At 39.7% G+C, this 26,648-nt stretch overlaps 1 protein-coding gene across 1 annotated transcript in view; it reads left to right on the forward strand.

The window, feature by feature from the left end:
* The window catches only part of EGFR (epidermal growth factor receptor), a 257,934-nt gene that overhangs the window by 223,976 nt on the left and 7,310 nt on the right, over nt 1-26,648 (forward strand). The window contains exons 20-27 of the mRNA XM_053260617.1: nt 2,417-2,602; nt 7,868-8,023; nt 9,453-9,528; nt 11,798-11,944; nt 21,024-21,121; nt 23,872-24,039; nt 24,279-24,329; nt 24,695-24,797. Coding sequence (XP_053116592.1) covers nt 2,417-2,602; nt 7,868-8,023; nt 9,453-9,528; nt 11,798-11,944; nt 21,024-21,121; nt 23,872-24,039; nt 24,279-24,329; nt 24,695-24,797 — 985 coding nt within the window. The remainder of the gene's footprint in view (nt 1-2,416; nt 2,603-7,867; nt 8,024-9,452; nt 9,529-11,797; nt 11,945-21,023; nt 21,122-23,871; nt 24,040-24,278; nt 24,330-24,694; nt 24,798-26,648) is intronic.

The following is a 26,648-nucleotide window of genomic DNA, read 5'->3' on the forward strand; positions in this document are numbered from 1 at the left end:
TAGAGGATCTTTTATTAGCCCTACTGCTTAAGAATTGTTTGTATGCTGCAAGTATTAACAGTAATTTAATCCAGCTCATTCTCCAACCAGAACTTCTACTGGCTTTATTAGGATAAGAGCTAATTATCGAAATCTGCTGCCAAATACCATACATACTTGCAGCAGGCCATAGCGTACCTCAGAGATTTCCAAGATAACATTTAAAAACAAGATTCTGCTGTAATTTCTCATGGCATTTAAAAGAACATATGACTGCACAATAGCTTCATTATTGTTTCTGCAAGGGGCTGACAGGCTGTTTCACTTTGTGGTATCAAATTTAACAGGCTCTATTAAATTCTAGGAAAGCTTCATATTCTGTGTGGCCCACTTATGCAGTGTCCATACCATTAAATTCCCAGTTTGACAGTCTTCAAGCCAATTTTTACAGGAGTGTGACTTGGAACTTAGGGCTATTTGGCAAATATTGACTTCTTAAAAAATTAATACAGTATATGTCAACTGTAACAGGAAACAGAAAGAGTATATAGTCTTCTTTAGCTACAATAACTGTAGTGCCATAACAATGCAGCAAGTCTGTTTTGTATTCTAAGAGAGATTTTTTAAATCAGCATTTAGAACACACACAACTTCTCTTGTTTCTATTCCCCATCTCTCCCTGCTCCCTCCTCATAATCCTTTCAGTTTAATCATTTTTGCCCGACAAAATTTTCGAGTGGAAGTGGTCCCACTGCAACCTTTGCAAGGAGAAGGGAGAGGCTGATGCCAGTAGCCCCTCCTCCATGCTCATGTTCCAAAGGCTTGCAAGTCAGATTGGGAGGTCCTGATCCAACCCTTGCAAGCCTTTGCATTCAGTGCAAAGTCCCCACACACCCTTGGTGGCACCACCTCCAGCATTCTCCTTCTCCTTCGCCTCTGCCATGCCATGTCCCAACTGCAGTCACAAAGAGGAACATGCCACATCCAAGCAGATTCAGCAGACACATTACACACAAACACAGTAATGCATCATGCACCTTAATTTGTCTCTTAAAGGGAAGATTTTTTGGCTCATATGATATGCTGTCTGGATTTATTTTCTTTTCCCCCTTTCTCTTTTTTTATATTGTATCATGATTATTATATTAAAAAGTCATCATTTTAAAATATAAACTGTCATGCATCAGCAGAAAAGTTGTTTATAATTGTATAAGTTAGTCGTTATTAAATCCCATTGAAATCAGTGAGACTTGAGCTAGCCATTACTAATTTGTCTCACTTATTTTATTAATGCTCAGTCATGACAGACTAGTCTGGATATTGCCCAGTGACTTTGAATAGCAACAGTATAAATCCAGAATTACACAATAATTTCAGCCAAGAGTTTGGCAGAGCAAATGAGTTTTATCAATTTTCAGAACAAATATAAAATAGAGATTCATTATGCCTGACCATAATCTGTAGAAGGCCTTCAGATCTGCATATCATAAAGAATTGGCAGCAATTAAAGCATTTATATAAGACTGTGTTTTAGTGCTACATTTCCTTACCCAGCTTTTTAAAATCAGATATACCAACTTCATTCATATCTGTTAGGAAGAATTCTAGGAATCTTGCAGTTCAGTGTACAATGAATAGTGTGTGCACAAAGACAGCCATATTACTAAATTTCACTTTTCCTGAGGTTTTGAAAAGGCACTGGAATTAGGCTATAGTAGGAAGTGTTTGTCTTGAAAGCACTGTATAATCTGAAATCTGGCTTTTCTATTGCCATTTTTAATGGCATTTCAACATTCAGACTTAAAGGTTTTCAGTGTATTTGGAAGACATTCTCTATGTACCATGTGTCATGTCTGTCTTTAGATTGTACACCTGAGGCCAGGAATTGTGTTATTCCTAATTATTTTATTAATATTATTTTTACATTTATATCCTGCTCTTCCTCCAAGGAGCCCAGAGCGGTGTACTACATACTTGAGTTTCTCTTTCACAACAACCCTGTGAAGTAGGTTAGGCTGAGAGAGAAGTGACTGGCCCAGAGTCACCCAGCTAGTTTCATGGCTGAATGGGGATTTGAACTCGGGTCTCCCCGGTCCTAGTCCAGCACTCTAACCGCAACACCACGCTGGCTCTCTAATGCAGTCCCTAAATTGTTCTCTAACGTTATTCTCTACACTATACAATGCACAGTAAATTTAGCTGGTTTATACATAATGCTGTGTCTTGTAATAAATAAATAAATACAAAGTTTGAAGTCATTACAACCCATATGCAGTCTGGTGGTATAGGCCACAGATCTGTGATCTCAGTCTGTGCAATGTATGGAATGATTCTGAGTTTGGAACATAATGTCAGATTAACAATGCAATTTCTTGCACCCGATAGTATTCAACATCTTCAGTTATATATATTTGCCTGTTTTCTCTCTTCTGATCAGGAAGCCTATGTGATGGCAAGTGTTGACAACCCCCATGTCTGCCGTTTGCTGGGAATTTGCCTCACATCCACAGTTCAACTCATCACCCAGCTTATGCCTTATGGCTGCCTTCTCGACTATGTCCGAGAACACAAGGATAATATTGGCTCCCAATACCTTCTCAACTGGTGTGTGCAGATTGCAAAGGTAAATTAACAGCAAAATCCACAGTTTGAGAATCACCAGTATTATGGGTTTGAGAACATCAGACTGTCAGGCTGAGCCATGGGCAGTGGCCAATAGGTGGTGTAGGGTTTGAAGCCAGGACTGGCAGAGCCAGGCAGCCAGCCAGTCAGTGAGAGATTGGGGTTGAAGCCATTAGCCAGGAACATGCCAGAGGTTAAGCTGAGCAGACAAGCCTACCTGTGCTTTAAGGCCATCTTACTGTGGACTACGAGGTACTGCTATATACTTTCTTTATAAAAGTCAAAAATCCTTTTATAAGAATTTTTATTAAGAAATAGACCAAAGAGGACAAAGACAAATCACCATAAAAACAATTTAAAACCAATCATTCTTCATGATGAAAAACCATTTTTCTAATTAATTACATCAGTAAAGAAAAAGTATCTAGAACAAGATAAAGCAAAAGAAATTCAGACTCTTAGAATTGTAAAATCTAATCTGATCAGCTTCTTGTAAATTACCTATCAAAAACACTATAAGTCAAATCCAGAAAATGGGAACAAGGTTTGACCATAACGGATACTGTAATTTATAAAAGGTTCCCAAACAGACATGAATGATTCAGTAGACATGCCATGTACATAAGCCGAAACTTTCGAAATTGAAGTATAATCCCACACTTTCAAAAACCAATCGTTTAAGGAAGGGATTTCCAAAATACGCCAATTAGATGCATATATAATCCTATATATAATCCTGTAATCATATATAAACACAATTTGTTTGATTTAGCAGGAATATAAAGTTTTATCATACTTAAAAGAAAAATTTCTGGAAGAAAGGGAATCTTAACTTCTAAGATTTGTTCAACTTTCATATGAATTTGTTTCCAAAACTGTTGAGCTTTATTGCAACTCCACCACATATGGTAGAATGAACCTGAATGTGAATTACATTTCCAATATTTCTTGGAGAAGGAATCATCCATTTTGTTAATAGTCAAAGGCGTTATATACCATCTGAAGAACATCTTATACCAATTTTCCCTTAGATTGGTACACAAAGTAAATTTCACATTCTTTTTCCATTGGTATTCCCAATCAGAGAGATCGGTCAATCGATTAAAGCTCTGCATCCATTTTATCATACATTCTTCTATCTGCTCAGTCTCAGTTTCATACTTCAGCAATAGCTTATAAATTCTGCCTAATAAATGATCAGTGTTTTGGGTGATTAATTCTTCAAATTCAGTCAAAACTCTTAGATTTCCCACCCTGTAACTGTAACTCTTTCCAAACTAAAGTCAAAAATCCTGCTGGGTAAATGCTGGTGGTCATCTTCTTGTTCTTTAGGCTGTGTTCTTTAAGAACATAAGAACAGCCCTGCTGGATCAGGCCCAAGGCCCATCTAGTCCAGCATCCTGTTTTACACAGTGGACCACCAGATGCTGCTGGAAGCCACAGGCAGGAGTTGAGGGCATGCCCTCTCTCCTGCTGTTACTCCCCTGCAACTGGTACTCAGAGGCATCCTGCCTTTGAGGCTGGAGGTGGCCTAGAGCCCTCCGACCAGTAGTCGTTGATAGACCTCTCCTCCATGAAGTAATCCAAACCCCTCTTAAAGCCATCCAGGTTGTTGGCTGTCACCACATCTCGTGGCACAGAATCCCACAAGTTGATTATGTGTTGTGTGAAAAAGTACTTCTGTTTATTGGTCCTAGATTTCCTGGCAATCAATTTCATGGGATGACCCCTGGTTCCAGTGTTATGTGAGAGGGAGAAGAATATCTCTCTATCCACTTTCTCCACACCATGCATGATTTTATAGACCTCTTTCATATCTCCCCGAAACTCATCTTTGTTCCAAACTAAAAAGCCATAGGTGTTGTAGCCTAGCCTCATAAGAAAGGTGCTCTAGGCCCCTGATCATCTTGGTTGCCCTCTTCTGCACCTTTTCCAGTTCAACAATGTCCTTTTTTAGATGTGGTGACCAGAATTGTACGTAGTACTACAGGTGTGGCCGCACCATTGTTTTGTATAAAGGCATTATAATATTAGCAGTTTTATTTTTAATCCCCTTCCTAATGATCCCTAGCATAGAATTGGCCTTTTTCACAGCTGCTGCACATTGTATTGACTGTGTTTTATACAGCCTCTGTCTTTAGGCTGTGTAAAGCAGTGCTGCCTATCTGGAAATCATAGCACATCTCTTTTTTTGCAAACAGGAAACTAGATCCCAAAGGTACTTTCCCATAGAGTTCATTCTTTTATTTGCTTCTTATGGCCTTGAAAGAATAATTTTTCTTGTCTAAAAGGCTTATCTTTGATTAACTGAAATACATATTGGAGAATGTTTCTCAGCATTAAAATGTCTCAAGAGGCAGGCCATAAAATTCATTTCTACAGAAATTATGTTGTCTTCACAAAGAATAGAAAACAAACTGATTTCAGTGGGCCTACTCTCGGGGCAAAGAAAGTCTAGCTGAGCATATCTGCCTCCTATATGTCCAAAACCTAGCAGTCTGCAGCCTCATTTAACTATTTACAAGTCCATTCTTTGCTTCCAGGATTAGATTAAATGAATATATCTGTGAATACATGGTATTACGCTATATTATAGCATTAAACACGCAAGTGCCCAGTTGTAAAAGAAACTGCTGAACTGAACAAATGGGTTATATAGGGCTTGATGGATGAGGTTACTTTTAATAGGTCTTTGTTGTTGATTCGATTTGTTTGAGAATAACAGCTCATTAAAACTACATTTGTTTAATGAAAGCAGCTTTTATAATGGCCTTCTGCCAGTTTGCCGGGGTAATTTATCTGGCAACATTGGAAGCCTTTAGCACATTGTGGGAGTTCATCTGAAAGTAGAGGCTATGATGTTGGTCCAAGGTTAATGGAAGAAGAATGGGGGTGGACACTTGGGAGAAAACGTTTCCCCTAGTACTGTGTCGTCATACCAAAAATAAATTAGTAGCTGTGTTCACATGCTGAATGTTTTCTTTTGTTAGTCTCATTTTTAAAATGGTCATTGATGATTGCAGCCCGCTCAAAGACTCCACATTCATGACTGAATAAGACAGTGCAATTTGAATTCCATCAGTATTTTATGGCTGTATAAACACTCTGGTTACAATTATTGCCATTGATGTACCAACAACAGCAGCTACAGGAAATAGTAGTTAATAGAATGCCGCTTATACAGTTCATTCTGTTGGTGGTGTGGGTTTTTTGGGGGAGGGGGGTTAGATTGTAGACATGCTGTGCTAACGTTAACTTGGCCATTTGATAGTGCAGAGATGGTTCTGCCTTCACAAAGCTATCTTCTCAGTGTTTCGTTTCCCTTGCTTCCTTTCCTGCAACACTTCAATTTGTGCCTTCTGCTGCATTGAACCTCTCTTCACTCCCCAACCCTTGTAAGATTAAAAGAGGTTATGTACAGATACTTGTTCCTTTCTGCAATTCTCCCATGGAAGTTGTTTTAAAGTTACCATCTTATTTATTTACTATTTTCTGCTTTGAGAACTTTCATTGAAAAGTGGTACGTATATCAATATTTGTTGTAGTACTAGTCTCTGCTAATAGGCATTGAATGACATTGACATGCAAGCATTTACTTACTAGTAGGTGAGGCCCATCATTGACTGGACAGTGACATTTTGCATAGATTACACTTAGAGGAAAGTTCAAGTAATTAAATGTAGATGTCTGACTGGCATTTGGAGCAAGGAGGAAATCAGTCTCCTTCCAGAGCATGTGCTGAATATCCATTCTGCTCTGCTAGTACAGAGTTGTTATCTGGAGAGCTTGCTGGACATCATGGTGTTCCTGGATGAAGATCCTGAGGACAAAGGGACAGTTCCCAAATGCCCTGGTCATCATCTCTAATTGCCAGGGGAGGAGCTACAGGTGTTACATCTATATACATCCTTGGAACATGGATCCGCTCCATCCCTGGGGCCCTCTGTTGTTTACCTCCCACCGCCATCTGCCTGCCTGTCTCACTGCTGCTGGAACCCACTCTTCTCTCCACTCTTCCTTCTTCTGCTTCCCAGCCAGAAGCAGGAGGGCAGCCAGTAAGCCAGCTGGCATCCTCGTCCTGCACCCACTGCTGTGCCTCCTTTTCTCCTCTTGCCTGCCTGCCGGATGCTCTGGCAGCAGTGGTGGTGAAGAAGAGGCAGTGACAGCGGTGGTGAAATAACGGCCTGGGTCAGGAGCTGGTGGTGGTTGGCCGCTGCCACCACTGAAAAATAAAATGCAAAACTTCATTTGTTGGTGGGCCTCCTCCAACCTCATTATGCCATTGCAACAATAATGTAGTCCCCACTATATGTGTTAACCAACACACTTTGAATTTTGATGGCAGCACCAACTCAGCTCATCCCAAGCACATTGGCAGCATCAATCCCAACTGCAACATCTCAGAAGTGGTCAGAGTTGCTTATAACATGGCCAAATAGTTGTATAACCAGTACTATTTCTCTTCCCTCCAAACAGGAGATCCCTGGGTTGAATGCCGACCATTCCAGACAAGCCCCTACAAAAAGGAACTCACCCTTATTGTTAGCAGTAGGAATGAATAAGTTGGACTAATAATTAAAAATAAAAATACTGATTTTTAATCTATAGATTACATAAATTAATATAAATTATATTAACGTCAACATAGCTAACACAAATGCTTTTCAAAACAATAAACTGGCAAGTAGGAATATACATGAAGAAGGAATTTGAAACAGGGATGTAAATAAAATTGTTGTCTTCCTCTTCATACAACTCCAGGAATGGATGAGAGAACTCAGGAAGTTGTAATCCAAATAATTTGTAATCTAGCAAACACCAACAGGCTACTCAGCATAGCATGCAAACTCCTTCAAGATCAAGTGTGAAGCTGATCTCCATAGTACTTAATTTGTTGGCCCTTCTTGCTCTCAGGTCTCTTCTCACCCACTCTTGTCTTCTCTCTCGCAGCTGATTCCCCAGCTGTGATTCCCCAAGGGTCACTCGCCCCAACCTGCCATCCTCTCAGCCCCTCCCCTCAGGTGGAATGCAGGCTACTTCACCTCTAACCTACAAATGTAGGAGGGATCTTTGAAACAATGTGTCTGGGTGTGCATATAATCATGTTCAACATGTGAACCACTTTGCACTGCAGTGAAATTGCAGCAGTTTTGTTGGAATTAGCCCTTATTCTGTGAATATCTCATGCTCTTATCTTAGTCTTCTGCAGTGTAGGTCTAGTAAAAAAAAAAAGGCTTTCTAACACCTTATTGCATATATGCTGTAGGGAATGAATTATTTGGAGGAGCGCCGTTTGGTACACCGCGATTTGGCTGCCAGGAATGTCCTTGTTAAGACTCCTCAGCATGTGAAGATCACAGACTTTGGACTGGCCAAACTGCTTGGTGCAGAAGAGAAGGAGTACCATGCAGAAGGTGGAAAAGTAAGGAGGGCAATAGATTACTTCATCTTGGTTTGCTTGATAGGATGCCAGTGCGTTCCACTCCCATGGAAGTGTCAAAAGTGTCCATCGTCGACCTTTTTCCTAATGAGGTCAATAGTTAGGTTGAGTTGGCTTAAATGAAAACAAAGGTGGGCCAGTTCTAAGTAGGTCTGTGCATCAGGATGTCCAATGTCAATGAATCTGCAACAGCCCCCATGCCACACAGAGGTGGCTGCTCCCACTGCAGCCATCTCCACACAATTTCTCACATTCCCGATGCCAGAGCAGCTGCTTTGACATGAATAGGAGTCTGCACCACTGGCTGGGAAGTTACATGGGCACATCAGGAAGGTACATGTGGGCATGTGGGAATAACTACATTTCCCAGATACAGCCTGCATCTGCCTTCCTGATATGTCCACGTGCCATTCCACAAACCAGTAACTGGGCCCACAATCTCCTGTTTCCATAGAAGTACCCTCCCTCACCCACTCCCAGTGCCAGAAATTTGACACACTGTACAGAAATGTTTGCGGTGGGAGCAGCTACCTCTGCACAGCACAGGGTAAGGGGCACTGCAGATTCATCAGAAATGCATATCCATAGTTCTAGGCACTTTTGCAAACTGCTCCAAATATCAATAGGAAGCTCACCGATCATTTTTTAAAATACCTAAAAACTGTGGTGATTGCTTTCTTTAAAAAACTGAACTCTGATATCTATAGGGGGCCTGGTCTAGGTGTTAACTTATCTGCACCCTATCCACTTACATATGGTGAGCTTGCATCCATGTACTCCCAACACCCACCAACACCCATCACAAGGCATGGAACTGTCCCACTGTGAGTTCCCCTGCCCCTGCTTCATCATTAATGGCAGCTGCTGCTGGGGATAGGCAAACTCACAATGGAATTACTGATTTTAAATCATATGGTGAGTGTCTGGAGACAGTACAATGCAGGAGTACAAGCTTACCTCAGGGAAACAGATAGGGTGCTAATAAACTAACATCCCTGCCTATAATTTTATATGAATATAAATTCTGTGCTTTAGATACACACTTCTAAAGTTTACTGTGTTAGATCTTACTCATTTTCCCAATTGCCTTTTAACCAGTAACTGAAGAAATTTATTTTCCAAACCCCAGAAAGAAAACACACAAACATGTTGACATTGTAACTGAGAAATGTAACATAGTCATAGTCATTGCATCCTGTAGTGTTCACCTGTAACAAAGAGCTAAAAAACTTCCCGATAGAAGCAGTTATGTATACTAAGCGTATATTAATGGATGGTGTGTTATTGGTAATAAACTTTATTGGTTGCCTACAACCATTTTCTCAAAGTAATTGATTCCTTACTCCAGATGTTTTTCGGTGCTAACTTACCTTGCTGTTAGATTTGGCAACTGCATCATTACTCTTTCTAGGTTCCTATTAAATGGATGGCTTTGGAGTCTATCTTGCACCGCATTTACACCCACCAAAGTGATGTATGGAGTTATGGTAAGTCTGAAAGAAATGCTGTGCTGATTTTGGATAGCAAAGAACTGAGCAGAGTAAATGAATTTTCTGTGATCATTCACTGTCTCTTCTAGGACAGTCACTTTTCTCTTAATTATATTCATAACAATATCTTTACTAGCAAAGTAATGCTTATAAGTAATACACCATATTATAAATTTAATTGATGTAGCAAAATTTATCTTTACGTAAGTGGAGAGCAGGAAAATAAAATAGAAGATGAATATCTTTGAAGATATTTATCATAATTCCATGTTTCAGTTCATAACTTCCCAAGAGGAGGATGGTTTAGTACAGATTAAGGCCTTATTTGTCTGATCTAGTAAACCTGTGTTTGGACTGTACATCTTCAGGCTGCAGGCGGAGGCTCACATGAATTAAATGCTCCCCCTTTTAAACAACATTTTTTCACAAAGTAGATTAAATGCTATCTTAGAGAGTGCCTTCTTCTGTATGTTCCCCATCACACATTGAGATCATCTGGAGAGGTCCATCTCCAGTTACCACCAGTACGTCTGGTGGCAACTCTGAACCGGGCCTTTTCTGTAGCTGCTCCTAGCCTATGGAATGCACTCCTGGCAGATATCTTCAGTTTAGGCTCACTGTCGGCCTTTAAGAGAGCCCTAAAAACGTACTTGTTTGGCCTGGCCTTCCAAGGTTTGTAAATTGTTTTTTTAAGTATTTTAATTGGTTTTAAATGGTTTTGAATTGGTTTTAAATTGTTTTTAGCATTGTGTTTTAAATGGTGTGTGGTTTTATGTCTTTTAAACTTGTTGTACACTGCCCAGAGCCTTCAGATGGGGCAGTTCATTTATTATTAATAATAATAATAATAATAACAACAGGGGGCTGCCTTTGAAGACCGTTCAGAAACTGGTGCACCAGCTGTGTCCATTCCTGACTCAGGTGGACCTTGCTATGGGAAACCACGCCCTTGTCACCACACAGTTAGACTGCTGCAATGTGCTTTGTGGGGCTACTTTTGAAGACCCTTTGGAAATTACAGCTGGTGCAGAATGCACCAGCTGTAAACACAAGGATTCTAGCAGGGGCTGGATGCTTGGCCCATATCACTCCACTACTTGCACCAGCTACACTAATTGTGACTTGTTTTTTCCAGATGTGATTCAGGGTGCTAATTCTGACCTTTAAAGTCCTTTATGGCTTAGGGCAAAGTTGCCTGATGGACTGTCTACTCCCATATAGGTCTCTGCAGCCTGTGAGATCCTGTAGAGAGGCTCTCCTGCATGTCCCGCCTTCTGAAGCACAGTTGTTCAGTTGTTTGGGGGTTGGGGGAAGAGGCTCTTGAGGAGAAAAAAGATGGAAAATCTAGCAGGGTCCTCATCAGCAAATAAACATACAGCATAGGGGCTACAGGCTTTTGAAGGCTTTAGTTGAAGTGCTTGGCCACATGTACAAGCAGCCAACTTCCAATTGATGTTTATAGAAGCTTTGCACATGGCATTTTATGGGCCACTTGAAATTTCTTCCAAAGCTGCCTGTGCTTATAAAAATATGTTTCTTTAGCTGATAAACCACAATTCTTAACTGTGTGTTGATCTTCTGTCTTTTAGTTTAGAGATGTATGTTCTTCAGAAGGACCTATTTCATTTACAAGCAAGGCAGTAAGAGATAACTGGAAGCACTGTGAAATGACTCCCTAGAAGAACTGCAATCTAGTACAGATTGAGTCTGTTTGCCCAAACCTGTTGAGATGAACCTCTATCATATAAGCAGCCAGAACAAGAAAAAGGAGGTTTAGGCTGCACGTGCCTGTTCAAAATATTGTCAGCTTGCTGTCATCATTTGAAATGAAAAGTCAGAATTTAAAAAGTCTCCTGCAGCTCAGCAGATGATTCCATTTCTTACATTACCTTCAAAGGCATTAACTAAAACTTGGCATTACTGCCTAATTTATCAGGAGGAGGAGGAGGAGGAGGAGGAGGCGGCAGCAGCTTGAATTGGAAGCAGGCAGTAACCTGTAAGAGGCCAACAGAACTTCTGTAAAATATGTCTTGATTTAATTAAATGCATTCATCACAAGGAATGTATTCTTCTGTTGTGACCTGATCACAAACAAGTAGCAATGACCCTTTAAGAGAACACTAACTGCTCTAGAACCAGATTAATAACTCCACGTTCCAAAGACTGTTTGTCTACTGACAAGCAAGTTCCACTGTGTCCTGGGAGTATCCAGCCTTTCAGTTTGATGGATGAATCTTTAACATTCTTCCCTTCTATGGCCTTTCAGGCGTCACAGTTTGGGAATTAATGACATTTGGATCAAAACCATACGATGGGATCCCAGCCAGTGAAATTTCCTCTGTCTTGGAGAAAGGAGAACGGTTGCCTCAGCCTCCCATTTGTACCATTGATGTCTACATGATCATGGTCAAATGTAAGTCAATTTCTTATATATCCTAGTTTGATTAATTTGAGGTAGAACAAAAGTTATTTTTAAAGTACTAAACTTGCAGCTTATCGGAAAAATATGGCCACAGTTACAATGTACAAAGCAATTATTCTGAAGTATGGGGAAATGACTTGATTAGCAAGCCAGAGGTTGCCGGTTTGATTCCCCACTGGTTTGTTTCCCAGACTATGGGAAACACCTATATCGAGCAGCAGCGATATAGGAAGATGCTGAAAGACATCATCTCATACTGCACAGGAGATGGCAATGGTAAACCCCTCCTGTATCCTACCAAAAACAAGCACAGGAGTCGACACCAACTTGATGGCACACTTTACTTTACCTTTACTCCCTTTATGTATCACTAGGAAACCAATGAGAGCACTTCAGGGTAGGTATGAAATGAACCAAAGCTATATACAAAGATATTGCACTACACAGGGGGTTTGTATTAGTTTTGAGTACATCCTGTTCGTTTAACTTATGCTTGTGGTGTTCATATCAAGTATACTGACACATATGCCTAATTGTGCAAGATCACAACCTATATTATTATTATTATTATTATTTTACATTTTATATCCCGCTCTTCCTCCAAGGAGCCCAGAGTGGTGTACTACATACTTGAGTTTCTCCTCACAACAACCCTGTGAAGTAGGTTAGGCTGAGAGAGAAGTGACTGGCCCAGAGTCACCCAGCTAGTACCATGGTTGAATGGGGATTTGAACTCGGGTCTCCCTGGTCCTAGTCCAGCACTCTAACCACTACATCATGCTGGCTCACCATGTCTGGAACATATGTATGTATTTGGGATGCCAAGGTGCAAGCTAACATGCCTCCTGAAAAGAATGACTTATCCATGTTGCAAGAATGGCATCCATTTCTAATATTGATTATCTGAAGGGTAGCTGGTTAAAAACAAAAATAAATAAGTAAAAACAGCAGAGGTTTTTTTGCTCACAATATTATCTTGTTGCAAAGATATTCAGTATATGGGATTATTTTTAATATTAAAGCTAGATCCAGTTATTAATGGATGTTCCAGGGAAAAAGAAAATGCCCACTGAGGCAAATATGGGAGATGGTAAACCCAGGCCCTATCATTATGTCTGTGGTTAAGAATAATTATTTCAAACAGTGATGTGAGAAAAGAGAATGGTCCTCCGGCTATCCAGGAGAAGAGGGAGGCAGTGCAGCCACTTGCCTACCTGCTGCCTCTCAGCATTGCCACCATCATTATCATCACATTGCTGGGCAGCTGCAAGGCAACTGGCAGCTCTTGCAATGGCCTGGGGGTGCCATGCAGTGACAATGGTGGCAGGATTTTGATCCAAATGTGTCATTAATTCCCAAATGGGAAAGCATGCCGCACTCAGACAATAGGTTGGTGAATGGCTGCATTGCGCTCCCAACTATGTAGGCACTACTGCCTTATTTTGAGATGGCTCAATTTGCTTCCAGGCTGATAGGCACTCAACCACCTAAGTTTGCTATTAGTATATATACTTTATGATAGACAATTCCCAATGTTCTGTCCAAGAAATATAACTCAAGACGAAGTTATGCACATAAGAGCAGGCTTTATTCAAAATGATGATCACGTTCTTAACCCCATCCCCCAAGTCTACTCATGTTTCTTATCAGGGCTCACTTGATTCACAGCCATTCACCTGTATAGGAGAAAGGAAAGTATTGCACGTGAGCAAGGCAGGTTGCAACTGGAACCAAACTTGCATAGCTTGACGTTCACTAACCAAGTTGCAGATGCAATTTGTGACTTTATACAGAATATTCAAAGAGAAATTGCACAATCTTTCCCTCCACAGACACCCACTACCCATCATATTGATGGGCATTTTGCTGCTTAAGTATTTATAAGCTAGCTCTTTTGCAAATTTTATTACCGTGTAATATTTATTATGTGGTGCTGTACTGTTTTTACTTAATGATTACAGATCGCTCTGTTCTTGGGGTTTTTTTGTTGTTGTTTTGGATAAAATTATAGTCCAAAGAGTGAAGTGGAGTGTACAGTTTGCAGGTTCTGATAATAATTCATACTGTGTTTATTTGCTGAAAAGATACAGAATTAGTTTTGTAATTTGTTAATAATGGGTACTGATGTGAATTTGCACAAATACTTCAACCACCCTTAATAATGTCTATTGATGTATCCAAAATTTCTCCAGGTATAATTCATGATTTATTCTTGCCTTTCCATTTTAATTATACCTTTACTCTTTGTGGTAAATGTGTAATATTATAATGCAGGATGGCACCATTACATATCCAAACTGAAACCAATTATTTTAAGGGAATGATTGTTCTGAAGCTTTAACCATATAACTTAGGTCTGAATCTTGCCTCCCTATACATAGCCCCAAGTTACTGTTTTATTTTATTTTTCCTGTGTGAATTTAATTCAGTAACACAGAGAGAATAACACATTTTAATGGAGGGGGGAGGGGATTCACACAAGATTCCAAATGGTTGTACATGCACTAACTTTGAACAAGTCCTTATGCTTCATATCTGATCCTTATCCATCTTTTTTCCAATTTCCAGACTTTTGTACACAAAACTTGTATACATAAGCTATTCAAAACAAGATTTTGCTGTTTTCTTCCTATGAATGAAAATATATTCATGAATGCTCCACTAGGTGGCATTAAAATGCTTCATTCAGAATTTCATATATTTTGTTTCACTTCCACTGCCTACAAATATTTTTTTCAAAACTGAAAACCTCAAGCAGGTTTAAAAGCTCCTGTCAAGTTTCATATTTCACCATTTTGCGGGGCTATAGCCTGAAAAATTAAGTGTTTAACACACCTATTAAAATATAAAGTTATTAAAATGTTTCATTTAAATATTTTATTTACGTAAACCCTGTCATCTTACATAGGTGGTAGAGATTATTGACAGCTTGTGTCGTCTGTGCACTGTGTGAGGTGCGTCAGGATAAAATATACTTTTATCTTCCGAGGGTCCTTCTCTTCGAGCTGCCCCACTGCGTGCCTACCACCACAAGATTGGGGGAGCACATAACGACACTTTGCAGACATGCCCTTAAATAGCTTCCTACTGCTAACACGGCATCTGAAATATCTCTCCTTTTGTGTGAAATGTTGGTTGGCAGCTGAAATCTGCATTGTTCTATGGAAGATGCTGATAGTTCAATCCCTGTTGTTCTCAGAATGCCTCTCTGTCTTCAACAGTCTTCTCAATGAGTCTTCCCTGTTATTCATTGAAGGATAAACTCTTAAAAGAGCAGTGTCATCATCTGTCTTCATTCTTCTTTCCTTCTAAGAAAGGAAAATAACTCTTTATATAATTTGCCATTGTTTCTGCATACATTCAATTAATTATTTTTGCTATGTAAATTGCTTTGAGAACTTTTTTTGTGGTGTATATATAATAAAGTGGAAAATGAATGTTATCACTTGAGATGGGCTGAATCAAATAGTGTTCCCTCTACATCTACTTTGTATGTAAAAGGCCCCAGGTTTAATTTATTTAGTTTTGATTTTCCTTGTTTGTTTTTATTTTGATGTAAACCACCCTGAGCCATTTTTGGAAGGGTGGTATATAAATCAAATAAATAATAAATAAATAAAAATCACTAGCTTCTCCAAGTAGGACTGGGGGAAACTACTGCCTGAAACATTGGGGAGTGCTGACAATACTGAGCTAGATGGACCCAATGGTCTGACTCAGTATAAGACAGGTTTCTATTATTCTTTCTATCTCTCAGCTTAATTCAGGCCTGATTAATATGTTACTTGAGTAAAGAGGGAGTCATTTCCACATGCTTTCCCCATGCTACCTTGATAATATATCAACATATGAAATTGACTTATATCAAGCAAGACCACTGTCTGTCTCAGGGTGGATTTGATTTAAATCAAACTGATTTAATTCACGATTTAAATCACGATTTAAATCACTAGTCAGTAAGGCTTGATTTAAATCATAGTTTTCTACATAAAGACTAATTCTTGCTGGTATAACTTTAATATGCAAGTAGATGAAGATTTTTAGAATAACAACTTTTCATATTAGTATTTTTATCCCCAGTTTAATAGGTTAATCATTCATATTTGGACAACTTTTCTGTTGTACTTAGGAAGGAGAAAAATAATCATTACCTTAATAACAATTTAAATAGATTTATTCAACTGAAACAATAACATTACAGCATATGTTATTTGCTTAAACAAACATCCATGTTTGTTAACTAATTTGGCTAAACAAAATATATATATTTTAAGAAACTTAGACTGTCAGCCCAGCCTACACATGAAAAACTTAAATATTGTCCTCTGTAGCTCACTCGTCATCTTCATCTTCTTCTTTGTTCATAATCTGGAAAAGAAAAACAAGCTTTCCTGCTTTAGCAGGTCCCAAACGATTTCTCAGTTTAGAATGAATGAGTCCAAAGGAAGAGAATATTCTTTCAACGCCTGCAGAAGAAGCTACTGCTGTTAAAAGTGAAATCATTACTTGAACAGTCTTTAAATCCAAGTGCTTAAGTGACTTCCATCAGTTCACTGGTGTGACTTTCTTTAAAATATCTTCAGCAAACATATATTTCTTGAATGGTTCCCCCTTAGCTTTGAAGTTTATTATAGTTGGCATTACAGATGGATGATTGCTGGATACCCATGTCATAGCTAACTCCTCTTCCTCAGCACTTAAGTTTTGACCCTGGTACTGGATATTGACAATATTTGCCAAAAAATGAGCTGGAGACAGTACTTGTCCCATTCGTTTTTTTAATGCTTGTAATTTAATTCTGTCCATGTGTAGTTCTGTTTTTAAGTGTTCACTCAGTTCCTTCCAAATTTCAACAGCATCAGCAATAAAACAGCTATTTTTCTGTATTTTGTTTAAAGATTCAGAGATGGGTTTCAGGATGCTCAGCATATGTTCAACATTTCTCTTAAGCCCAATGTTGAGGATTTTGGCCGTGACAGTGCCATCTATTTTATCTCGATTTTGTTCACAAACTGTCATCAGAATAGGCCAGTTCTTGATATACTGCTCAAAACAGTCCACCACAGAGTTCCATCTAACATCTTGTGGGAGCGTTAGCTTGGTTCCACCCATCCTTTTCAGAGCTGCTGCAGCAAAGTGATTGTTACGGAAGTATTTAGCAATTTCAACAACATTAGTCTTTATTTCTGGAACACTTAAGTCTTTGGCTAAGAGGTGCAGCAAATGAGCACTGCAACCATATGTTATTAGCTTTGTATTCCCTTCCTGCTCTTCTAAATTTCTTCTCATCTTGGATACATTTGCAGCATTGTCTGTGACCAAACTGCATACTAGACATTTGAATTTTTGTTCACATGTTATTATAGCTTTTACTGCCACTTCTTGTAAGTATTCTGCTGTGTGTGCATTTCCTGACGTATCAGTTGTTTGTGCAAGGAAGACTTTCCCTTCTTCTGTTGTTATACAAGCACATACAATAGGATCATTGTGGACATTACTCCACCCATCAATACTTAGGTTAACAATTCTATCCTCCAGAGCTGTTGCACATTGCTCCATTTCTCTGTCATACACTTTATCCAGCAGTTTCCCTGCAACATCTGCTCTGCTGGGTGGACTGTATCCTGGTCTCAGTGACTGAACCATATTAATGAAATGTGGGTTCTCAGTCAGACGGAAAGAAGAGTTCGTTGCATAAACAAACTGGGCAATTTTTTCATCAATTAACTCTTTTTCTAATCTGCTAGTTTTTATCACAAACTTATCTATGGTGGTTCCAGGAGGGAAGGATTTTTTCTTTCTTTTAGGTGATAGTGATATGTGGCTGTGGGTGTCTGATGATGATGCTAATGAAGCACTATCCTGGATGGATAACTCTGAAACTGTAGAACAGGAGGATGGTGATCTTGAAGGTGGATAGTTTCCAGAATCCATGAATTCCCCTAAACAAAAAAGTCAATGCTGTTATTTTATTGTTTATACAATTTCTGCTTATTGTACACAGCACTGCCCCAAAAGGAATATTTGCTTTTCTTCATAACTGTACCAAATGACAGTAACATGCAGTAATAATAAGAAATATAATTTTGCTCAAACATGACAGTTCAAGGCAGTCTTTAGAAATATTATATGATTCAATAAAAATGTTTACCAACCTGAAGATCCTGCCTGTTCAAATGTGTTTCTTTGGTCATCTTCATCACAGCACTTCTCATGATGTTGCCTCATTCGGGCCACCAGGCCTTACATTTCTTTGTTGCAGTGTTTGCATTTTGCACGCATGCCTGCCTTACCGATAGGTAAAGGAACTTCATTAAAATATTGCCAAACTGGGTCTCTTTTACAGCCTGCTGCCATTATAGGTTTTTTCCTCCAAGGAAAGAATGTGATAAACCTCAGGTCATACACACAAAAAGATCCAAAGACTTGTCTGTCTGTGGCTATGCAGTATTGTGCTCAGAAAGTTTCACTTTCATTTTGTACTGCTTGTCTGCTTGCCCCTCCCTCCTCACACTTAGTTTCACTTTCTTCTTGTGCAGATCTATTCCACTCCAAACAATCAGAAAAATATTGTTTCTATTCTATTTCACTGAACTTCTTGAAACTTAGCACTGAAGAGGTTGATTCTGTATTCATAGGTTTGTAGAACAATAGGATTAAGGTCTTTTTCTCAACTCTGTTCATGTCATAACATTTTTGCTGTGAAGAAGAGGCATGTGATCTCTGCTGAGTCAAATTCAGTTTTGAGAACTGCAAAAGTAAATCAAGCTTCTGTGATAATATCTTGTAGGCAGAGAAACTGCCAAATAATCTTACAAAAACCTCTGGAAGAGCATGACATTGTGAATGGATTAATGGAATTTATTTCCAAAAAAAATAAACATATACAGCCTTATTCTACATAATTAAAAAACTAATCTTTATTTCATGATGGAATAACCTTTGGATGGTAATATATTTTCCTCAAAAAGCATTTTATTTTAAAAAAATCCAATTTAAATCAAAAAAATCTGATTTTATTTTATTTTATTTTTTTAAATCATTGATTTTTATCCACCCTGGTCTGTCTAGCCTAGTACAATCTCCTCTGACTGGTAGTGGGTCTCTGTCCCCAGCACAACATCCCTTCAGTGGCTGTTGCTGGTGTCTACTGTTTCTTTTTTAGATTGTGAGCCCTTTGGGGACAGGGAGACATTATTTATTTCTATGTAAACTGCTTTGGGAACTTTTGTTGAAAAGCGGCATATAAATATTAGAAATACCAAGTCTATCAGAAATCCTAAACGAGAGAGAGCAGGAATTTTGACAGGGCCATCTGCGTTAGGGATGTGCACAACCCGGATTTTTCATTTTAGTTTCAAGTTTTAAAGAAAATGCAGATGGTCAAAACGTTCTGTCGAAACAGCAGCTGACCCAGTTGTTTCAATGGAACAAAACTTGAAACATTTCAAGTGTTTTGGCCATGAGGAACAATACAGAAACTCTAAAGACCCCATTGTTCCTCAGGGGTAGCTCCTAGGAACACAAAAGTAGGTTGGGTGATAAGGCATGATGGGTGCTACCTACCACCCAACCCACAAAAGAAATGGGCAAGCAGGCAATTTTTAACACATTTTTAACCTTTCCCCCAAACCCCCATATAATTGCAGGCCAATGCCAGAAAACCAATCAGCAAGGGGGAAATGGGCCTCCAAAATGGCAACATCTTTCAAATCGAAACTGGGTTGTTTTTGTTCTGAGCTCAAAGCAGGCCCTTTATTTAAAGGGTGTTTTGTTTCGAGTTCAAGACACTCAAAACTGTCCATTCTGAGCCGATATGTTTTGTACATCCCTACTCGGCATGCAAAACGCCTGCTCTATCACTGAACTATTTAGGAAGCAATCATATAGGATAGGGCAACACTGGTATAAAAGTAACTGCATCAGTTCCAGTTCCCAGTCATGGGATTGCTTCCTACAAGCAGTGTTGGAGTGACAAAAGAAACAGCTATGCAAAAGTGACTCCCATTCTGCTTGTATCTTATTTTGTTTTGGTAAGAAGTTCAGCAAGATGGGGAATGGCTTGACCAAATGGACATGAATATTTTGAATTCTGCCATGAATCTCTGATAGATTCATCCAAAATATATACTTCTTTTTAAAAAATTAGTTCAGTTTCTCTCCCATCCCATTCCAGAAGCTTGGTGTAGACAACAGCAGTTAAAAATAAGAACATGGGTAACATTAAAGTTACCCCCATGCAATTTTCCTGAAGATTGCCTTATCCTGGACACGTGGCTTAGAGATAATATTACACTTTCAGCACATGGTAGTGTGTGGGTTTATCCATAGAACCTTTGGGAGGAATCTTTGCAAGTTTGACAGCTTTATAATATATTTAACTGCCGGGCTGATGGGATTGTTTTCATGCTTTTACCTCATAGAGATCTATAGGGCTACTATGTTTCTGATCTAACACATAGATGACATATAATTTTCATAGTTCTATGAATATTGTACCCTCTCTTTGAGTTTCCCCTTTTTATTCTAAGAGCCTGGCTGCACATTACAGCCTCTCACATGGGAGTTTAAAATCCTAAAGGTCTCCCTTCCAAAACCTTCCCAACAAGCAGAGAAGGCTGCAATAGCTTGAAGTGCTGGCTAAACTCTCTCCTTTTTCTACTTTCGCGAAAAAGGAGAAAAAGTCATGGGCAGATCAAAGGAGTAGTCATGTTATCCTCTCAGTTCTGAAGAGCTGTGTTTTGGTGATTGTGTGGTTTTTGTGTTTTGTTTTTTAAATCAAGGGAGGAGAAGTTAACTCTCAAAAGCAGTTTCCTCCGCTCTTCTCTCCTCACAAACACTGGAAGACTCTTCTGTACTCATTTTGATTAGCTCTGGGCTCTTTCCCTTTCCTGACAGGGCAGGGAAGGTGATGATGAGCCAGCATTTCAACCCTGCTGGGATAGCTGCGGGAGGGAGATCTTGGCTCAGCTTCTCATCAGAATTTGACTTTTTCTGGTTTTTTGTTTCACCAGCAAAGTACACTCTCCTTTACACTCTTCATTGTTATTTTCTACATTGCCATCTTCAGGTTGGATGATTGATGCAGAAAGTCGCCCTAAATTTCGGGAGCTGATAGCAGAATTTTCCAAAATGGCTCGGGACCCCCAGCGCTATCTAGTTATACAGGTATTAATAATAACGTGTTTTCCTAGAAAAAATAAATGGAAGTTTGGGGCTGTTTAGAAAGAATCTAGGTTAAAATTGTGTGTGTGTGTGTGTGTGTGTGTGTGTGTGTGTGTGTGTGTGTGTGTGTGTGCCGGGCAAAGTCATTTTGCATAGATTACACTGCTAGGACAGTTCAAGAAATGAAATCCAGGAGGAGGCCCTCTAATATTGCGGGGATAGCATTTGTGAAAACTGCAGTAGTGAGGTGCTTGATCTAAACCAAAACAAGTGGTTCTAGTAAGAACTAATCAGCCTACTTTCCTTTCACTGTCTCTACAACTGGACTAAATTTGGATCTCTTAGTGCCTCAAATGTTCATGCATCTGCCATCTTGGATCAGGGTGGATGACATTACAAACTACACCATTGAGGTGTCCCTGTGTGTCACTCACTACAACTGTACCAAATTTGGTTCAAATTGGTTAGACAGTCCTCAGGTTAGTGCACTTGTGCCTCAAAAGTTCACACGTCCACCATCTTGGATCGGGGTGGATGACATCATCACAAACTACACCATTGGGTCATCCCTGTGTGTACATTCAGCTGTAGCAAATTTGGTTCAAATCAGTTACTGTCCACAAGTTAGTGCACTTGCACCTCAAAGGTTTATGTGTCTGCTATCTTGAATTGGGTTGGATGACATCGTCACAATCTATGCTGTTGAGGTGTCCCTACAGCTGTAGCAAATTTGGTTCAAATCAGTTAAGTAGTTCACAAGTTAGCCCACTTGCTCATCCAGAGTTTACACGTCTGCCATCTTGAGTCAGTATGGATGACAACATCACAAGCTATGCCACTGAGGTGTCCCTGTGTGTCACTCACTGCAACTGTACCCAATTTGATTCAAATGGCTTAGACAGTCCACAGATTAGTCCGCTTGCGCCTCAGATGTTCATGTGGCTGCCATCTTGAATTGGGGTGGATGACATCATCACACACCACGCCATTGAGGTGTCCCTACAACCGTACCCAATTTGGTTCATATTGGTCCAGGCATTGTGAAGTGATGGGGGGGGAAACACCGACAGGGACACACACAGAATGCTGGGTTAACTCATAAGCTGGCTGAAAAGTAGGCTAAAAACTGTGTTAGGTTCCCTAGCTAAACATTCTACTTTTGTGGCAAAAGTGGATGGAGCAGCCTGCGCAAGGAGAGCGAATATTTAAACCTTAAATTTCCTCATGCATCAGCTGAGACATGCAGGGAGATGCAAAATTGAAATAGTTGCTCTCTCCACTTATCGGTAGGTGAACAGCCTGCACCTCTTGTGCTGCTGCTTTAGATCACCCTGCACTCCAGCTAAGAAGCAGGGAGAGTGGCTATTTAAACTGTTTACCAATTTAGTCAGGGGGTGGGTTGGGGGGTAGAAAAGGGCAAATAACTGAAACTATCCCCCACAATAACTAAATTGGTATACAGAGAGGTGGCCCATGAATGGATGAAACCACTATTTGAGGGCCACCTGTATATGTCATAGAATTTATTAGTAATGTGCTTGCAAAAGAGAAGTGAAGGAAGTTTGAAATTTGAAGGATTTCAACTTCAAACATTGTTCATTTTATTGAATAATTACCATATGTGGTAAATTTGAATTATAGTACATTTGAATCTGAGAGAGCTTTTCTTCTTCTCTTGGGCATGATGTCATTTTGGAATTATTGATCTGATTGAGTGCAAAAAATCTCTTAAACAATAACATTTAAAAATGATTATATTCAGAATTTCTTCTTAAAAATTAAAAAAACCTTTTCCCCAATATATTCTGTGAAAATTAAGTTAATTTAAGTGGCAGAATTGTTCATGCAAAATTTGGTATCTGTGGGTAATCGGGAAGTATGTCTTTATTTTGCACAAGCAAATTTTTCAAAATATATAATAGATACTACTTTCTCTGACTTTAAAAAATGGCAGCAGCAATTTAAAACTACAGTATATAATAATATAATCTATGAATCTGAAAACACAAATGTAAATGTCTACCTAAGTAGGTGTCCTCTCTAAGTGAGAATCACTTGCTGCTAGATAGTGCACTTTTTATTACAGAGTTTGAGCACTTGTGAATGTGTTCAGCAAGAACTCCGTCCTTGCAAGGAGCCAGTTAACTAACTGCACAAGAGGCTTGGCTTGCAGCCCAGCACAGGCAATTGTTGCTTTCCTCCTGTCCCCACAAAAGCCTTTTTTTCTGCCAGAAATATGTCCCTGAGAGCTACACAACCCTGAGGGACATATTCTGGCAGAGAAAGGGGCTTTGGGAGAGAGAGGGGAGAAATTGACATCACTTCCTCCTCCAACCACAGTGTGCTGCAAGCCATGCCTTGCATACAACTAGTTGACTGGCTTCTTGCAAAGATGGGGCTCTTGCTCTGCCTTTGTAAAAGCTGTACTATATGTCAGCCACTGATTTTTTGCCTATTCTGAAATTTCAGTGTAAATCTAGAAGTTTCTGCTTAGGTGAAACTTTCAAGAAACTTTGAGAGAAGCAAAAATAATTTCAGGGAGACGAGTGAAACATTGCAGTTGGGTTCCACACCTCCCTACTTCTGTCCTCCGAGTCATCTGGAGAATCAAAGGTCTTCTAAGAGTACAGAAGCCAGCCATTTCTGATCTCAGTCTGAATCCACAATTTACAGCTGAATTTGCAGGGATGACATTTTCAATGGTGGCTAGCTGTCATAACAGAGCATTTTCGTTGTGATTTGCCTCTGGACAGGGAGATGAAAGAATGCACTTACCAAGTCCAACAGAATCAAAACTTTATCGTACTCTCATGGAAGAGGAGGATATGGAGGATATTGTAGATGCAGATGAATACCTCATTCCACACCAAGGATTTTTCAGCAGTCCATCAAATTCACGGACACCTCTTCTAAGTTCTCTGGTAAGCAATTGTGTTTCCAAAAATCTGCCATGTTGACCAATTTCAAAAGGGTAGCTATGCTTGTCTGTTGCAGCAAAAACAGAGTCTTAGACCAACAAACTGGCATAACCTTTCATGAGCTGGGGCTTATGCCAGAATAAATGTGAATTCTGAACATGCCACAGCACTCTTCTTTTTTTGGAATTTTTTATCATGAAATTCTTGCTCTGATGTAACAAAACTTCTCTCTCTCATTTTAGAGTGCTACCAGCAATAATTCTACAGTTATTACCTGCATTGATAGAAATGGGGTAAGTTTTAGCAATTCAGAAGCACAGGCAGCAACTGGAGTACTTGTGTCAATTTTATTTTATTTTTAAGGAGCAATCAGAGGCTAACTTAAAAGATCATATGATGGTTTGCATAAGCTGTCATGGGTGACCCTCATTTCATCAAATGCTGGGTTGCTACTGGAGCAACACAGTAAAATGGAAAGTAATTGGAAAACTGCATTTTGGTTCTTCTTGCCATCAGTGAGAGCTTAAAAGAAACCCCAGTCCACAAGCCATACAATTTGACACTGGAATCAGAAAGGCCACGTTGTGTTTTGGGAAACCCTTTGCTGTCCAACATTTCCCTTTTTGATCTTTCTTTATCATACTTTGATTACCATCAGGGGCACCCAGTGAGAGAAGACAGCTTTATCCAGCGATACAGTTCGGACCCAACTGGGGGATGCCTGGATGACAGCCTGGATGATAGCTTCCTTCCTGCTCCGGGTGAGTACATAGAGAGTGAATACAATAATTTATTAGTCAAACATCTGACAAGTGGATTTAGTCATAGAAGTGACAATAGCTGTATATATATTTGAGAGACTTGGCAAAATCTGCTTATCTTTTTAATGTCTCTTTAACAGTCCCCAAATAGTTCCATGTTTTCTTTGCTTTCTACTGGCAGTTAGTGAATATACAGTTATAAAAGATAATATCAACAGCTTAAAACATTATGTTCCAGTCCAATAGCTAGGCTAGTTATTGCGGAGGATGAAAGAGATTTTTAATTTATTTATTTGTAATTACTAGACTTATTTCAACCTCTAAAAGGAAATGAGACCATTTCAGGTACTTGAGAAAAGTGAACCACTTATGAGAATGCCTGTTAAATTACTAGTACTGATACATTATAGATCTGCGAACCACATGTTAGTCTTATAAGCAGCAAATGAAGGAAGGGAAGCCTGTTGCCATAAGTGGCATCACAAGGCAGCAGTGGAGGCACAAGGGTGGCTGGCTCTGTGCTTTGCAGGTGTGCAGTTGCTGACAATCCAGCAGTGCCCACTATGTGCCAGTTACGTCAGTAGAACTGCACAAGTTACTAAAAGGACTTTTGATGTGATCATGCTCACAGTTGTATGCTGGGAAAAACCGTTGTTTTAATGTGCATGATGATTCATGTGACATGGCTTCTCTGGAAGGAAAAAAGATATATGAATGACTTGAAGGAACACAAAGGTGCAGTAAGAGCAAACTGCACAGGTATAGCTACACAGTCTAGAAATTGAAACAGGGCTATGGGCAGCAACCACAGGAGATTCAGAAATCAGGATGGAAGAGTCAAGCCAGGAATCAGAACCAAGTTAATCCAAGAGTCACAGACAGAAATGCACCAGAGCCAAGGAGTCCTTGTGGTCAAGCAAAGCCCCAGCTCAAACAGAAAACAATGTATCGTCCTTCCTGGGGAATCCAGTTGCCAGCCTGGCTGGGCAGAGCTTAACAGGCTTTTAGTCCCAGGCTGCAGTTCTGACAGATGGCTACAGAGGGTGCTCTCAGCTCCAGCCCATGCAGTACCTGAGGAAACCAAAAGAATGGTGAATAAAATATTCATAGGAACATAGGAAGCTGCCTTATACTGAGTCAGACCATTGGTCCACCTAGCTCAAAATTGTCTACACTGACTGGCAGCAGCTCTCCAAAGTTTCAAACAGGAGTCTCCACCAGCCCAGCATCTCCGGAGTGTCTCTGGAGATGCCAAAGAGTGAACCTGGGACCTTCTGCATGCAAGCATGTAGATGTTCTTCCACTGAGCTAAGGCCCCAAGAGGAATATCTTACTGTGCTCACATGGATTCTCTCACCCAAATGCAAACCAAGGTGGACCTTGCTTAGCAAAGGGGACAACTCATGCTTGCTACCATAAGACCAGCTCTCCTTCCCATAATCCATCTGTGCTCCTCTATCACCAGGACCTGCTAAACCTGGAGGTGGGGGAATTCAGAGAATGGATTTTTGGGAACATTCCTAGAGCTTGTAGTTCAGTTTTATGCATTTCTTTTTTTAAAAAAAATAGTTTCTACCTTTATTTTAGAAAATCAGATTGGCTAACAATGATAAAATCAAAATTTCATATAAATTAATTTCAGGTGACCACTCAGTCCTATATGTTGAGCCAGGATTCTGCCAGAGCATCTTTTTGCTGCCTTAATTGCTTTTGCCATATGAATTGCACCTATCCATAAGGACGTTCCACTTTCTCAAATTAAGGCTAATTTTGCCTTGCCTTGCCTGTTTAGATCATGATGCCATGCACAGGAGACTGTCTTTGTTAAATCTGGTACAAGGCTTAGCTGTA

Source organism: Hemicordylus capensis, chromosome 6 (genome assembly GCF_027244095.1).
Source record: "Hemicordylus capensis ecotype Gifberg chromosome 6, rHemCap1.1.pri, whole genome shotgun sequence".
Taxonomy (NCBI): Eukaryota; Metazoa; Chordata; class Lepidosauria; order Squamata; family Cordylidae; genus Hemicordylus; species Hemicordylus capensis.